General features: G+C 56.4%; 1 protein-coding gene across 1 annotated transcript; it reads left to right on the top strand.

Annotated features, from left to right (window-relative positions):
• The first annotated feature begins 203 nt into the window (after positions 1-203).
• LOC145340673 (integrin alpha-M-like) lies at positions 204-11476 on the top strand. Its single transcript, XM_080185137.1, has 5 exons — positions 204-628; positions 6778-6892; positions 9339-9445; positions 10273-10406; positions 11351-11476. The coding sequence occupies exons 1-5, from the start codon at positions 589-591 to the stop codon at positions 11474-11476; spliced, it is 522 nt and encodes a 173-aa protein (XP_080041263.1). The 5' UTR covers positions 204-588.
• The last annotated feature ends 2799 nt before the right edge of the window (positions 11477-14275 follow it).

The raw sequence follows: 14275 nt of genomic DNA, 5'->3' as shown, positions 1-14275 counted from the left end.
TCTCTCACACGCTCTCTCTCCTGCGCTCTCTCTCTCTATCTCCCTCTCTCTCACACTCTCTCCCTCCTGCACTCTCTCTCTCTATCTCCCTCTCTCTCACACTCTCTCCCTCCTGCGCTCTCTCTCTCTCTATCTCCCGCTCTCTCACACTCCCTCACTCCTGCACTGTCTCCCTCTTTATCTCTATCACACTCTCTCCTCCTGCACTCTCTCTCTCTCTCCATCTCCCGCTCTCACACTCCCTCCCTCCTGCACTCTCTCTCTGTATCTCCCTCTCTCACACTCCCTCACTCCTGCGCTCTCTCTATCTCCCTCTCTCTCACACTCACTCCCTCCTGCGCTCTCCCCCTCTCTCACATTCACTCCTCTCTCCCTCTCTCTCACACTCCCTTACTCCCGCGCTCTCTCTCTTTCTATCCCCATCTCTCTCGATCATTCCTTCTCTCTCCCTCTCTCTCACGCTCACTCGCTCCTGCGCTCTCCCCATCCCTCACGTTCACTCCTTCGCTCTCCTTCCCTTGCTCTCTCCCTCTCCCTCTCGTTCTCTCTCTCTCTGTCACCTCCCTGGAAACACAAAAGCAACAGGCGATGGAGAACCTCCTACCCGGCCTACTCTTCCTCACAATTGGTGAGTTCATTACAAATCGAGCCCTCAGCACCGACCCTCCCACAGTGCGGGACTCCCTCAGCACCGACCCTCCCACAGTGCGGGACTCCCTCAGCACCGACCCTCCCACAGTGCGGGACTCCCTCAGCACTGACCCTCCCACAGTGCGGGACTCCCTCAGCACCGACCCCCCCACAGTGCGGGACTCCCTCAGCACCGACCCTCCCACAGTGCGGGACTCCCTCAGCACCGACCCTCCCACAGTGCGGGACTCCCTCAGCACCGACCCTCCCCACAGTGCGGGACTCCCTCAGCACCGACCCTCCCACAGTGCGGGACTCCCTCAGCACCGACCCTCCCACAGTGCGGGACTCCCTCAGCACCGACCCTCCCCACAGTGCGGGACTCCCTCAGCACCGACCCTCCCACAGTGCGGGACTCCCTCAGCACCGACCCTCCCACAGTGCGGGACTCCCTCAGCACCGACCCTCCCACAGTGCGGGACTCCCTCAGCACCGACCCTCCCCACAGTGCGGCGCTCCCTCAGCACCGACCCTCCCACAGTGCGGGACTCTCTCGGCACCGACCCTCCCACAGTGCGGGACTCCCTCGGCACCGACCCTCCCACAGTGCGGGACTCCCTCAGCACCGACCCTCCCACAGTGCGGCGCTCCCTCAGCACCGACCCTCCCCACAGTGCGGCGCTCCCTCAGCACCGACCCTCCCACAGTGCGGGACTCCCTCAGCACCGACCCTCCCCACAGTGCGGGACTCCCTCAGCACCGACCCTCCCCACAGTGCGGGACTCCCTCAGCACTGACCCTCCCACAGTGCGGGACTCCCTCAGCACCGACCCTCCCACAGTGCGGGACTCCCTCAGCAGCGACCCTCCCACAGTGCGTGACTCCCTCAGCACCGACCCTCCCACAGTGCGGGACTCCCTCAGCACCGACCCTCCCCACAGTGCGGGACTCCCTCAGCACCGACCCTCCCACAGTGCGGCGCTCCCTCAGCACCGACCCTCCCACAGTGCGGGACTCCCTCAGCACCGACCCTCCCACAGTGCGGGACTCCCTCGGCACCGACCCTCCCACAGTGCGGGACTCCCTCAGCACCGACCCTCCCTACAGTGCGGGACTCCCTCAGCACCGACCCTCCCCACAGTGCGGGACTGCCTCAGCACCGACCCTCCACAGTGCGGGACTCCCTCAGCACCGACCCTCCCCACAGTGCGGGACTCCCTCAGCACTGACACTGGTAGAGATTTACTGTTCATGGGATCTCACTGTGTAGTGTCTCAGATTGGAGTCTGACCCTCCAGGGTGGCCTGTTGTAAACAGAACACTTTTACTTCCCGGAGGGGTGAGAAAGTTGATTACTTCACTCCACAGACTCAGTGTCTCAGTCACACCCAGCCCGAGCGATATATATTGCAGTCTGAACCCACACCCAACAGTACACAGAGAGACTGGGGAACATGTAACTCACAGCATAGAGAGAGAGAGAGAGAGAGACAGAGAGTCACAGAGAGAGAGAGAGAGAGACACAGAGAGAGAGAGAGAGACAGACAGACAGGCAGAGAGAGAGAGAGACAGAGAGAGAGACACAGAGAGAGAGAGAGACAGAGAGAGAGACAGACAGGCAGAGAGAGAGAGAGACAGAGAGAGAGACAGAGAGAGAGAGACAGAGAGTCACAGAGAGAGAGAGAGAGAGACACAGAGAGAGAGAGACACAGACAGGCAGAGAGAGAGAGAGACAGAGAGAGAGACAAGAGAGAGAGAGAGAGAGCAGAGTGAGAGAGAGGGAGAGACAGAGAGAGAGAGAGACAGAGAGAGAGAAAGAGAGACACAGAGAGAGAGAGAGACAGAGGGAGAGACACAGAGAGAGAGACAGAGACAGAGAGTAGGGAGGTCTTGCTGCAGCTGTATAGGGCACTGGTGAGGCCGCAGCTGGAGTACTGTGTGCAGTTTTGGTCGCTGCACTTACACAAGGATATTTTGGCCTTGGAGGGAGTGCAGAGGAGGTTTACGAGGCTGATACCGGAGTTGAGGGGGTTGAGCTATGAGGAGCGGCTGAATAAACTAGGCTTGTACTCGTTAGAGTTTAGAAGAATGAGGGGAGATCTCATTGAGACGTATAAGATGATGAATGGGATGGATAGGATAGAGGTGGAGAGACTCTTCCCGCTCAGAAAGGACAGTAGGACTAGGGGGCACAGCCTCAAGATAAAGGGGGGGGCGGTTTAGAACGGAGTTGAGGAGGAACTTCTTCACTCAAAGGGTGGTGAATCTCTGGAATTCTCTGCCCGTTGAAGTGGTGGAGGCTGCCTCGCTAAATATTTTTAAGAAGCGGGTTGATGGGTTTTTGATAGGAGAGGGGATTAAGGGTTATGGGGAGAGGGCGGGAAAGTGGAACTGAGCCACGACAGATCAGCCATGATCTTATTGAATGGCGGGGCAGGCTCGAAGGGCTAGATGGCCTACTCCTGCTCCTATTTCTTATGTTCTTATGAGAGAGAGAGAGAGACACACACAGAGAAACACAGAGAGAGAGACAGAGACAGAGAGAGACAGAGAGAGAGACACACAGAGCGAGAGAGAGACAGACAGAGAGAGAGACACAGAGAGAGAGAGAGAGACAGACAGAGAGAGAGACACAGAGAGAGAGAGAGAGAGACAGAGAGAGAGAGAGAGACAGAGAGAGAGACAGAGAGAGAGACAGAGAGAGAGAGAGAGAGGCAGAGTGAGAGAGAGGGAGAGACAGAGAGAGAGACACAGAGAGAGAGAGACAGAGAGAGACAGAGAGAGAGAGAGAGACAGAGAGAGAGAGAGAGAGAGAGCCAGAGACAGAAAGAGAGACACAGAGAGAGCGAGAGACAGAGGGAGAGACACAGAGAGAGAGACAGAGAGAGACAGAGACAGAGAGTAGGGAGGTCTTGCTGCAGCTGTATAGGGCACTGGTGAGGCTGCAGCTGGAGTACTGTGTGCAGTTTTGGGCGCCGTACTTACGCAAGGATATTTTGGCCTTGGAGGGAGTGCAGAGGAGGTTTACTAGGCTGATACCGGAGTTGAGGGGGTTGAGCTATGAGGAGAGGCTGAATAAACTAGGCTTGTACTCGTTAGAGTTTAGAAGAATGAGGGGAGATCTCATTGAGATGTATAAGATGATGAATGGGATGGATAGGATAGAGGTGGAGAGACTCTTCCCGCTCAGAAAGGACAGTAGGACTAGGGGTCACAGCCTCAAGATAAAGGGGGGGGGGCGGTTTAGAACGGAGTTGAGGAGGAACTTCTTCACTCAAAGGGTGGTGAATCTCTGGAATTCTCTGCCCGTTGAAGTGGTGGAGGCTGCCTCGCTAAATATTTTTAAGACGCGGGTTGATGGGTTTTTGATAAGAGAGGGGATTAAGGGTTATGGGGAGAAAGCGGGAAAGTGGAACTGAGCCACGACAGATCAGCCATGATCTTATTGAATGGCAGGGCAGGCTCGAGGGCTAGATGGCCTACTCCTGCTCCTATTTCTTATGTTCTTATGAGAGAGAGAGAGAGAGACACACACAGAGAAACACAGAGAGAGAGACAGAGACAGAGAGAGAGACACACAGAGCGAGCGAGAGACAGACAGAGAGAGAGACACAGAGAGAGAGAGAGACAGAGACATTCAGACAGAGAGAGAGACACAGAGAGAGAGACACACAGAGAGAGAGAGAGACAGAGACAGAGAGTGAGACACAGAGAGAGAGACAGAGAGAGAGAGTGAGACACAGAGAGAGAGACAGAGAGGTGAGACACAGAGAGAGAGAGAGACAGAGAGAGAGAGAGAGAGAGACAGAGAGAGAGAGAGACAGAGAGTGAGACACAGAGAGAGAGAGAGACAGAGAGAGAGAGAGAGACAGAGAGAGAGGGAGAGACAGAGAGACAGAGAGAGAGAGAGACAGAGAGAGAGAGAGAGACAGAGTGAGAGAGGGAGAGACAGAGAGAGAGAGAGAGACAGAGAGAGAGAGACAGAGAGAGAGAGACAGAGACAGAGAGAGAGACAGAGAGAGAGAGACAGAGAGAGAGAGACAGAGACAGACACAGAGAGAGAGAGAGGACCTGTTTGGAATGAGTGGAGTAGGGGGAGGGGTTTGGGTGGGTGATGGAGGAAGAGTAGAAAGTGTGAGGGTGGTGCTGGGACAGTCAGTGTGGGTGTAGGTGTTCTGTTACGGGGCTGGGTCTCACTGTGACAGCTAACAAAGACACACTGCTCCCCACCACCGCCCCCCCGCCTCCCCACACCCCCGGCCACTTCACCCAACCCCTCACACACACCCTCCCATACACTGTGACACACACTCACCCACACCCCCTCACGCATATCCAACCACATCCCCTTCCACACCCCCTCACACACACCCTGACACACACACCCCCACACCCCCCTCACACACTCTGACACACACCCACTCACACCCCCTCACACACCCTCTCACACACACCCACTCACACCCCCTCACACACACTCACACACAGCCTCACATACCCCCCACACACACGTGCTCACACACACCCTGACACACACCCAGCCACTCCCCATCACACCACCCCCCACACACATCTTGTCACACTCCATCATACACCCACTCACACACATCCACCCACACCCGGTCACACACACCCTGTCACACAGCCCCACACACACCCTCACACACAACCTCTCACATACACCCCGACCCACGCCCATCACACCCTCTCCAACAGCCCCTCACACACCCCCCCACACACTCCCACCCACACCTTCACACAGACCCTGCCGTGCTCCCTCACTCACCCCCTTACACACCCCTCAACAAACACCCTCACACACCCCTCAGTAAAACCACTCACACGCCCTACCAAACTGCTTCAACCAAACCCCCTCACACACACCCTTACACACACCCTCACACACACCCTCACACACAGGCACATCTGAGCAATCGTTGCGGGAATATTCACTCACTATTCCCTCCCACAGTGCGGGACTCCCTCAGCACCGACCCTCCACAGTGCGGGACTCCCTCAGCACCGACCCTCCCACAGTGCGGGACTCCCTCAGCACCGACCCTCCCACAGTGCGGGACTCCCTCAGCGCCGACCCTCCCACAGTGCGGGACTCCCTCAGCACCGACCCTCCCACAGTGCGGGACTCCTCAGCACCGACCCTCCCACAGTGCGGGACTCCCTCAGCACCGACCCTCCCACAGTGCGGGACTCCCTCAGCACCGACCCTCCCACAGTGCGGGACTCCCTCAGCGCCGACCCTCCCACAGTGCGGGACTCCCTCAGCGCCGACCCTCCCACAGTGCGGGACTCCCTCAGCACCGACCCTCCCACAGTGCGGGGCTCCCTCAGCACTGACCCTCCCGCAGTGCGGGACTCCCTCAGCACTGACCCTCCCACAGTGCGGGACTCCCCTCAGCACCGACCCTCCCGCAGTGCGGGACTCCCTCATCACGGACCCTCCCACAGTGCGGGACTCCCTCAGCACCGACCCTCCCACAGTGCGGGACTCCCTCAGCACCGACCCTCCCACAGTGCGGGACTCCCTCAGCACCGACCCTCCCACAGTGCGGGACTCTCTCAGCACCGACCCTCCCGCAGTGCGGGACTCCCTCAGCACCGACCCTCCCACAGTGCGGGACTCCCTCAGCACCGACCCTCCCACAGTGCGGGACTCCCTCAGCACCGACCCTCCCACAGTGCGGACTCCCTCAGCACCGACCCTCCCACAGTGCGGGACTCCCTCAGCACCGACCCTCCCACAGTGCGGGACTCCCTCAGCACCGACCCTCCCACAGTGCGGGACTCCCTCAGCACCGACCCCTCCCACAGTGCGGGACTCCCTCAGCACCGACCCTCCCACAGTGCGGGACTCCCTCAGCACCGACCCTCCCACAGTGCGGGACTCCCTCAGCACCGACCCTCCCACAGTGCGGGACTCCCTCAGCACCGACCCTCCCACAGTGCGGGACTCCCTCAGCACTGACCCTCCCACAGTGCGGGACTCCCTCAGCACTGACCCTCCCACAGTGCGGGACTCCCTCAGCACTGACCCACAGTGTCTGTATTTCTGTGTGTGTGTGTGTGTGTGTGTGTGTGTGTGTGTGTCTCTCAGTTCCTCACTAACCTCTCCCTGTGCCTCGATCCCAGATTTCTGGTCAATCTCAGCGTTTAATCTGGAGACGCAGAATCCCAAAACCTTCTCCCAGGATCGCGGGACTCAGTTTGGATACAGAGTCACTCAGATCGATGGCAACCCAAAATGGTAGGTGATTTTGACAGTGTCTCACTCACTCATTCACTCACACATCCACTCACCCACTCACTCACTCCCTCATCCACTCACCCACTCACTCACTCCCTCATCCACTCACCCACTCACTCACTCCCTCATCCACTCACCCACTCACTCACTCCCTCATCCACTCACCCACTCACTCACTCAGTCACCCCCCTCACTCACTCCCTCATCCACTCACCCACTCACTCACTCACCCCCTCACCCACTCACCCCCTCACCCACTCACTCACTCCCTCATCCACTCACCCACTCACTCACTCACCCACTCACTCACCCTCCTCACTCACTCCCTCATCCACTCACCCACTCACTCACTCCCTCATCCACTCACCCACTCACACATCCACTCACCCACTCACTCACTCACCCCCTCACCCACTCACTCACTCCCTCATCCACTCACCCACTCACCCATCCACTCACCCACTCACTCACTCACCCCCTCACCCACTCACTCACTCCCTCATCCACTCACCCATCCACTCACCCACTCACTCATTCACCCACTCACTCACCCCCCTCACTCACTCCCCTCATCCACTCACCCACTCACTCACTCACCCCCTCACCCCACCCACTCCCTCACTCACCCCCTCACTCACTCACTGCTGCACTCATTCACTCACTCACTCACTCCCTCTCCCGCCCACTCACTCACTCACTCCTCACTCATTCACTCCCTCACTCACCAACTCACTCACTCATCCACTCACCCCCTCACTCGCTCACCCACTCACTCACTCATTCACCCACTCCCTCACTCACCAACTCACTCACTCACCCACTCACCCCCTCACTCGCTCACCCACTCACACTCATTCACCCACTCCCTCACTCACTCTCTCACTCACTCACCTCCTCATTCACCCACTCACCCACCCACTCATCCACTCACTCACTCATTCACTCGCTCACTCACTCGCTCACTCATTCACTCACGCTCACACGCACTCACTCACTCATCCACTCTCCCTAATTACTCACTCACCCACTCACTCACTTTCTCACTCACTCTCTCACTCACTCATTCCCGTACTCACTTACTCACTCACTCCCTCACTCGCTCATTCACCCACTCACTGATCCACTCACTCCATCACTCACTCCCTCACTCACTCACTCCAGCACTCAGTCATTCACCTACTCCCCCCTCACTCATCCACTCACTCACCTCCTCACCCACTCACTCGCTCACCTCCTCACCAACTCACTCACTCACTCAGTCACTCACCTCTTCACCCACTTACTCATTCACGCACTCAATCACCCCCTCACCTCCTCACCCACTCACGCTGACCCCCACACTCCCTCACCCACTCACTCACTCATTTACTCACCCCCTCACCTCCTCACCCACCCACTCACTCACGCATTCACTCACTCGCTCACTCACTCCCTCACTCTCTCACCTCCTCTCTCACTCACTCCCTCCCTGCCTCACACACTCACCTCCTCACTCACTCACTCACTCACACAGTCACCCGCTCAATCACTCACTCACCTCTTCATCCAATCACTCACCCATTCGCTCATTCACTCACTCACTCACTCAGCCACTCCCTCACTCGCTCCCTCACTCACTCACCTCCTCACTCACTCACTCCCTCCCTCACACACTCACCTCCTCACTCACTCACTCACACACACACCCACTCAATCACTCACTCACCCCTTCACCCAATCACTCACCCATTCACTCACTCAGCCACTCCCTCACTCACTCACTCACCTCTTCACCCAATCACTCACCCATTCACTCACTCAATCACCTTGGTCTCCTTCTCTGAGTTCTCGCGAAGGAGGGGAGGGCAGCCAAGGGTTTCCCAGGCTGATTCCCAGGGGGGACGGACGAACGAGGAGAGATTGGCCAGGTTAGGATAGTCTTCCCTGGGATGGGATCTCACGGAGGACTGAACAGGACGGGATGGGGAGGGGGTTCCTGATGGTGGGGTTGGGGGGAGGAGGGAGGGAGTCCAGAACCAGGGGGGTCTGAGGATTTGGGGGGGGGGGAGAGACCATTTAGGACGGAGACATTCTGTCGCCCGGTGAGCCTGGGGGAATCATTCCCACGGGAAGGAGTTGGTGGCAAAACATTGGGTGTATTCAAGAGATGGTTGGGTACAAGACTTTGGGAGAACGGCATCAAAGGAGAGGGAGAAAGTGGGATTCGGTTGGACGATGAGCCCAGACGGTGATGGAATGATGGAGCAGACTGGAAGAGACTCCCCCCACCCCCCCATCCCACCCCCATCCTCAATGTTTCGACCGACGTTCCAAATCGGGAATGGTTCCCCCCAACGATGAGTTGGAATTCTACACCGATCAGAGGGGGTGTGACGGGCAGAATGGCCGTCCCCTGGGTAAAAAGCTGGGGGGGGGGATGATGTGATAATATTTCTCTGTGCCGCAGGATGTTGGTTAGCGCCCCCCTCACGATGGACGACAGCCAAAACCAGACGGGAGCGATCTATCAGTGCAAGTACGGGGATCCCACGTGTCGCAAGATAAGCACACCATGTAAGAATATTGAGGGAGCACCGCGCTGTGGGGATGTCAGAGCTGAGGGAGCGCCGCACTGTGGGAGGGTCGGTGCTGAGGGAGCGCCGCACTGTGTGGGAGGGTCGGTGCTGAGGGGGCACCGCACTGTGGGGAGGGTCAGAGCTGAGGGAGCACCGCACTGTGTGGGAGGGTCAGTGCTGAGGGGGCACCGCGCTGTGGGGAGGGTCAGAGCTGAGGGAGCGCCGCACTGTGTGGGAGGGTCGGTGCTGAGGGGGCACCGCACTGTGGGGAGGGTCAGAGCTGAGGGAGCGCCGCACTGTGGGGAGGGTCAGTTCTGAGGGAGCGCCTCACTGTGGGAGGGTTAGTGCTCAGGGAGCGCCGCACTGTGGGAGGGTCAGTGCTGAGGGAGTCCCGCACTGTGGGAGGGTCAGTGCTGAGGGAGTCCCGCACTGTGGGAGGGTCAGTGCTGAGGGAGTCCCGCACTGTGGGAGGGTCAGTGCTGAGGGAGTCCCACACTGTGGGAGGGTCGGTGCTGAGGGAGTGCCGCACTGTGGGAGGGTCAGTGCTGACGGAGTCCCGCACTGTGGGAGGGTCAGTGCTGACGGAGTCCCGCACTGTGGGAGGGTCAGTGCTGAGGGAGTCCCGCACTGTGGGAGGGTCGGTGCTGAGGGAGTGCCGCACTGTGGGAGGGTCAGTGCTGAGGGAGTCCCGCACTGTGGGAGGGTCAGTGCTGAGGGAGTCCCGCACTGTGGGAGGGTCAGTGCTGTCACAGATTGGAGTGAATCGCTCTTTTGAATGTATCAGGTTTGTAGAGGAATGGATAATGAAGTCATTCTATTTTTCAGTTCCAAGTGGGGCAAAGAACATGGGACTCTCACAGACAGCTGTCAGAGACACCTCTCACAGACTCTCACAGACAACTCACAAAGGCGGTTTTCGCCAACAGACAACACAGTACAATAGTGGACCAAAGATTTTAGTAAGTATGAACACTGACCCCCCCATCAAACACTCCCAGGACAGGTACAGCACGGTGTTAGATACAGAGTAAAGCTCCCTCTACACTGTCCCCTATCAAACACTCCCAGGACAGGTACAGCACGGGGTTAGATACAGAGTAAAGCTCCCTCTACACTGTCCCCATCAAACACTCCCAGGACAGGTACAGCACGGAGTTAGATACAGAGTAAAGCTCCCTCTACACTGTCCCCCATCAAACACTCCCAGGACAGGTACAGCACGGGGTTAGATACAGAGTAAAGCTCCCTCTACACTGTCCCCCCATCAAACACTCCCAGGACAGGTACAGCACGGTGTTAGATACAGAGTAAAGCTCCCTCTACACTGTCCCCATCAAACACTCCCAGGACAGGTACAGCACGGGGTTAGATACAGAGTAAAGCTCCCTCTACACTGTCCCCTATCAAACACTCCCAGGACAGGTACAGCACGGGGTTAGATACAGAGTAAAGCGCCCTCTACACTGTCCCCATCAAACACTCCCAGGACAGGTACAGCACGGGGTTAGATACAGAGTAAAGCTCCCTCTACACTGTCCCCCATCAAACACTCCCAGGACAGGGACAGCACGGGGTTAGATACAGAGTAAAGCTCCCTCTACACTGTCCCCCCCATCAAACACTCCCAGGACAGGTACAGCACGGGGTTAGATACAGAGTAAAGCTCCCTCTACACTGTCCCCCATCAAACACTCCCCAGGACAGGCACAGCACAGGGTTAGATACAGAGTAAAGCTCCCTCTACACTGTCCCCCGTCAAACACTCCCAGGACAGGGACAGCACAGGGTTAGATACAGAGTAAAGCTCCCTCTACACTGTCCCCCGTCAAACACTCCCAGGACAGGGACAGCACAGGGTTAGATGTCGTGTGAATCCTGCCCTGATTTATTTTGTTTTCCTCAGGCTTGTGTTCCCCGTTTCTCGTTCGAATGTTACACCAACACTTATATTCACGGATACTGCGACATTCTCTCTGCTTCCCCACAAGTATTGGGACAGGTCCCAGAAAAACTCCCAGGTAATGTCTGAACCCCCACCCCTCTCCCGACTCCCCACCACCCCAACCTCGCTGATTAGATTTGATTTATTATTGTCATGTGTATCGGGGAGACGGTGAAAAGTATTGTTTCTCGCGCGCTGTACAGACAAAGCATACCGTTCATAGAGAAGGAAAGGAGAGGGTGCAGATGTAGTCTTACAGTCACAGCGAGGGTGTAGAGAAAGATCAGCTTAATGCGAGGTGGGTCCATTCAAAAGTCTGACAGCAGCAGGGAAGAAGCTGTTCTTGAGTCGGTCGGTGCGGGACCTCAGACTTTTGTATCTTTTTCCCCAACGGAAGAAAGTGGAAGAGAGAATGTCCGGGGTGTGTTTGGGTGGATATCCTGGCTGCTTTTCCCCGAGGCAGCGGAAGTGTAGACGGAGTCAATGGATGGGAGGCTGGTTTGTGTGATGGGATTGGGGGCTACATTCACCACCCTTTTGTAGTTCCTTGCGGTCTTGGGCAGAGCAGGAGCCCAGACCGAGCTGTGATACATCCGGGAAAGGATGCTTTCTACGGGGGCATCTGTAAAAGTTGGGGAGAGTCCGTAGCGGACATGCCAAATTTCCTTAGTCTTCTGAGAAAGTAGAGGTGGGGCTTTCTTAACTATAGCAAATGGTCCCTAGGTCTTCAGAGCGAGAGGATTGGAGTGTAGGGACAGGGATGTTTTACTGCAATCGCACAGGGTGAGGCCACACCTGGAGTATTGGGAGCAGTTTTGGGGTCTCCGTATCTGAGGAAGGATGTTCCTCGCTACAGAGGGGGGGGGGGGCACAGCGAGGGGTTTCCCAGGCTGATCCCTGGGTCCGTCGATACGAGGAGAGACTGAGTGGGTTGGGATTCTGTTCATTGGAAGAGGGGGGGATCCGATAGAAACTGATCAAATTCGGAACAGGGTTAGACAGGGTGGGAATGTTCCCCGTGGTGCGGGGGGGAGTCCAGAACCCTTGCGGGGGGGGTCACAGTTTGAGGATAAGGGGGTGAACCTTATAGGGACGGAGGGTGAGGGGGGGAAACGTCCTCACCCAGAGGGTGGGGGATTCACTCCCACGGGAAGGAGTCGGGGATAAAACGGTGTGGGATTTCGGGAAGGGATGGGATTTGGCTCCTGGGGATGCAGGGGTTGAGGGGGAAGGGCGGGGGGATATCTCTCAATGGGCTCGGATGCATGTTACCATCACATGGGTGTTCCCCCTTTAACTCTCTTCCCCCCCCCCAAGAATGTCCCAGGGTGCTGATCGATATCGCATTCCTCATCGATGGTTCCGGCAGTGTGTCTAGCGCGGATTTCTCAAGGATGAAGGAGTTCATCAAAGCCATCATGCGGAAATTCAGGAGCAAGGATACCCAGGTAATCAGCCCTGGGGGTGGTGGGGGGGAAGCGGGGATTGGCCGTGCTAAATTGTCCCTTAGTGTCCAAAGATGTGTAGGTTAGGGTGGATTGGCCGTGCTAAATTGTCCCTTAGTGTCCAAAGATGTGTAGGTTAGGGTGGATTGGCCATGCTAAATTGTCCCTTAGTGTCCAAAGATGTGTAGGTTAGGGGGGATTGGCTGTGCTAAATTGTCCCTTAGTGTCCAAAGATGTGTAGGTTAGGGTGGATTGGCCGTGCTAAATTGTCCCTTAGTGTCCAAAGATGTGTAGGTTAGGGTGGATTGGCCATGCTAAATTGTCCCTTAGTGTCCAAAGATGTGTAGGTTAGGGTGGATTGGCCGTGCTAAATTGTCCCTTAGTGTCCAAAGATGCGTAGGTTAGGGTGGATTGGCTGTGCTAAATTGTCCCTTAGTGTCCAAAGATGTGTAGGTTAGGGTGGATTGGCCGTGCTAAATTGTCCCTTAGTGTCCAAAGATGTGTAGGTTAGGGTGGATTGGCCATGCTAAATTGTCCCTTAGTGTCCAAAGATGTGTAGGTTAGGGTGGATTGGCCGTGCTAAATTGTCCCTTAGTGTCCAAAGATGCGTAGGTTAGGGTGGATTGGCTGTGCTAAATTGTCCCTTAGTGTCCAAAGATGTGTAGGTTAGGGTGGATTGGCCATGCTAAATTGTCGCTTAGTGTCCAAAGATGTGTAGGTTAGGGTGGATTGGCCATGCTAAATTGTCCCTTAGTGTCCAAAGATGTGTAGGTTAGGGTGGATTGGCCATGCTAAATTGTCCCTTAGTGTCCAAAGATGTGTAGGTTAGGGTGGATTGGCCATGCTAAATTACGGTTACAGGGAAAAGATGGGAGAATGGGGGCGAGAAGCTTATCAGGAATGATCGGAAAGGCCGGACGGGCTGAATGGCCTAATTCTGCTCCTATATCTTCATCAATGTGCTCTCTGTTCTGGACAGATTGCGTTGGCTCAATTTAGTAACAATCCCCAAACAGAGTTCACCTTTACCCAGTACAACGATGCCTCCCGCAAAGAAGAACTGGTCGATAGAATACGCCAAATAAACAGTGGGACCAGGACCCCAACCGGGATGAAATTCGTCGTGTGAGTATCCTTGGAAATTCCGGAGCCTCTCTTCGCGGTTTGGCGGAGTGTGTGGATACATGTATTGTGTGAATGGAGCTGACCCAATGGGAGAGGCTGTGTCAGCCAGGGGGTGGTGGCTGTAGATCCTGAGCTCTGGACTGTTCAAGGCATGGATGTGCCCCTTCTGTTTGCTACACAAGTGTGTTTGGGGAGGAGAAACTGGGCTCTGGCTAAATGGCTACATTGGCGACGAGGATTTTTTTTTGCCGCCCCCCTGCTATTTCTATCTCGCTCCGGACAACCTGCGTAATTTGAGTTCCTTCGCCAGTAAGGA

The sequence above is a fragment of the Carcharhinus amblyrhynchos genome, unplaced genomic scaffold, assembly GCF_965287045.1.
Source record: "Carcharhinus amblyrhynchos unplaced genomic scaffold, sCarAmb.v2.hapA chromosome_1270, whole genome shotgun sequence".
Classification (NCBI taxonomy): domain Eukaryota; kingdom Metazoa; phylum Chordata; class Chondrichthyes; order Carcharhiniformes; family Carcharhinidae; genus Carcharhinus; species Carcharhinus amblyrhynchos.
Note: the sequence above shows the minus strand (reverse complement) of the source record. Positions and strands in the feature narration are given on the sequence as shown.

Bases quoted from the DNA above. Each gene is read 5' to 3' on its own strand.
- LOC145340673 (XM_080185137.1), top strand. From the start codon at position 589: ATGGAGAACCTCCTACCCGGCCTACTCTTCCTCACAATTG. The intron at 629-6,777 runs GTGAGTTCATTA...CCTCGATCCCAG, and splicing joins CCTACTCTTCCTCACAATTG to ATTTCTGGTCAATCTCAGCG. The intron at 9,446-10,272 runs GTAAGAATATTG...TCTATTTTTCAG, and splicing joins TCGCAAGATAAGCACACCAT to TTCCAAGTGGGGCAAAGAAC.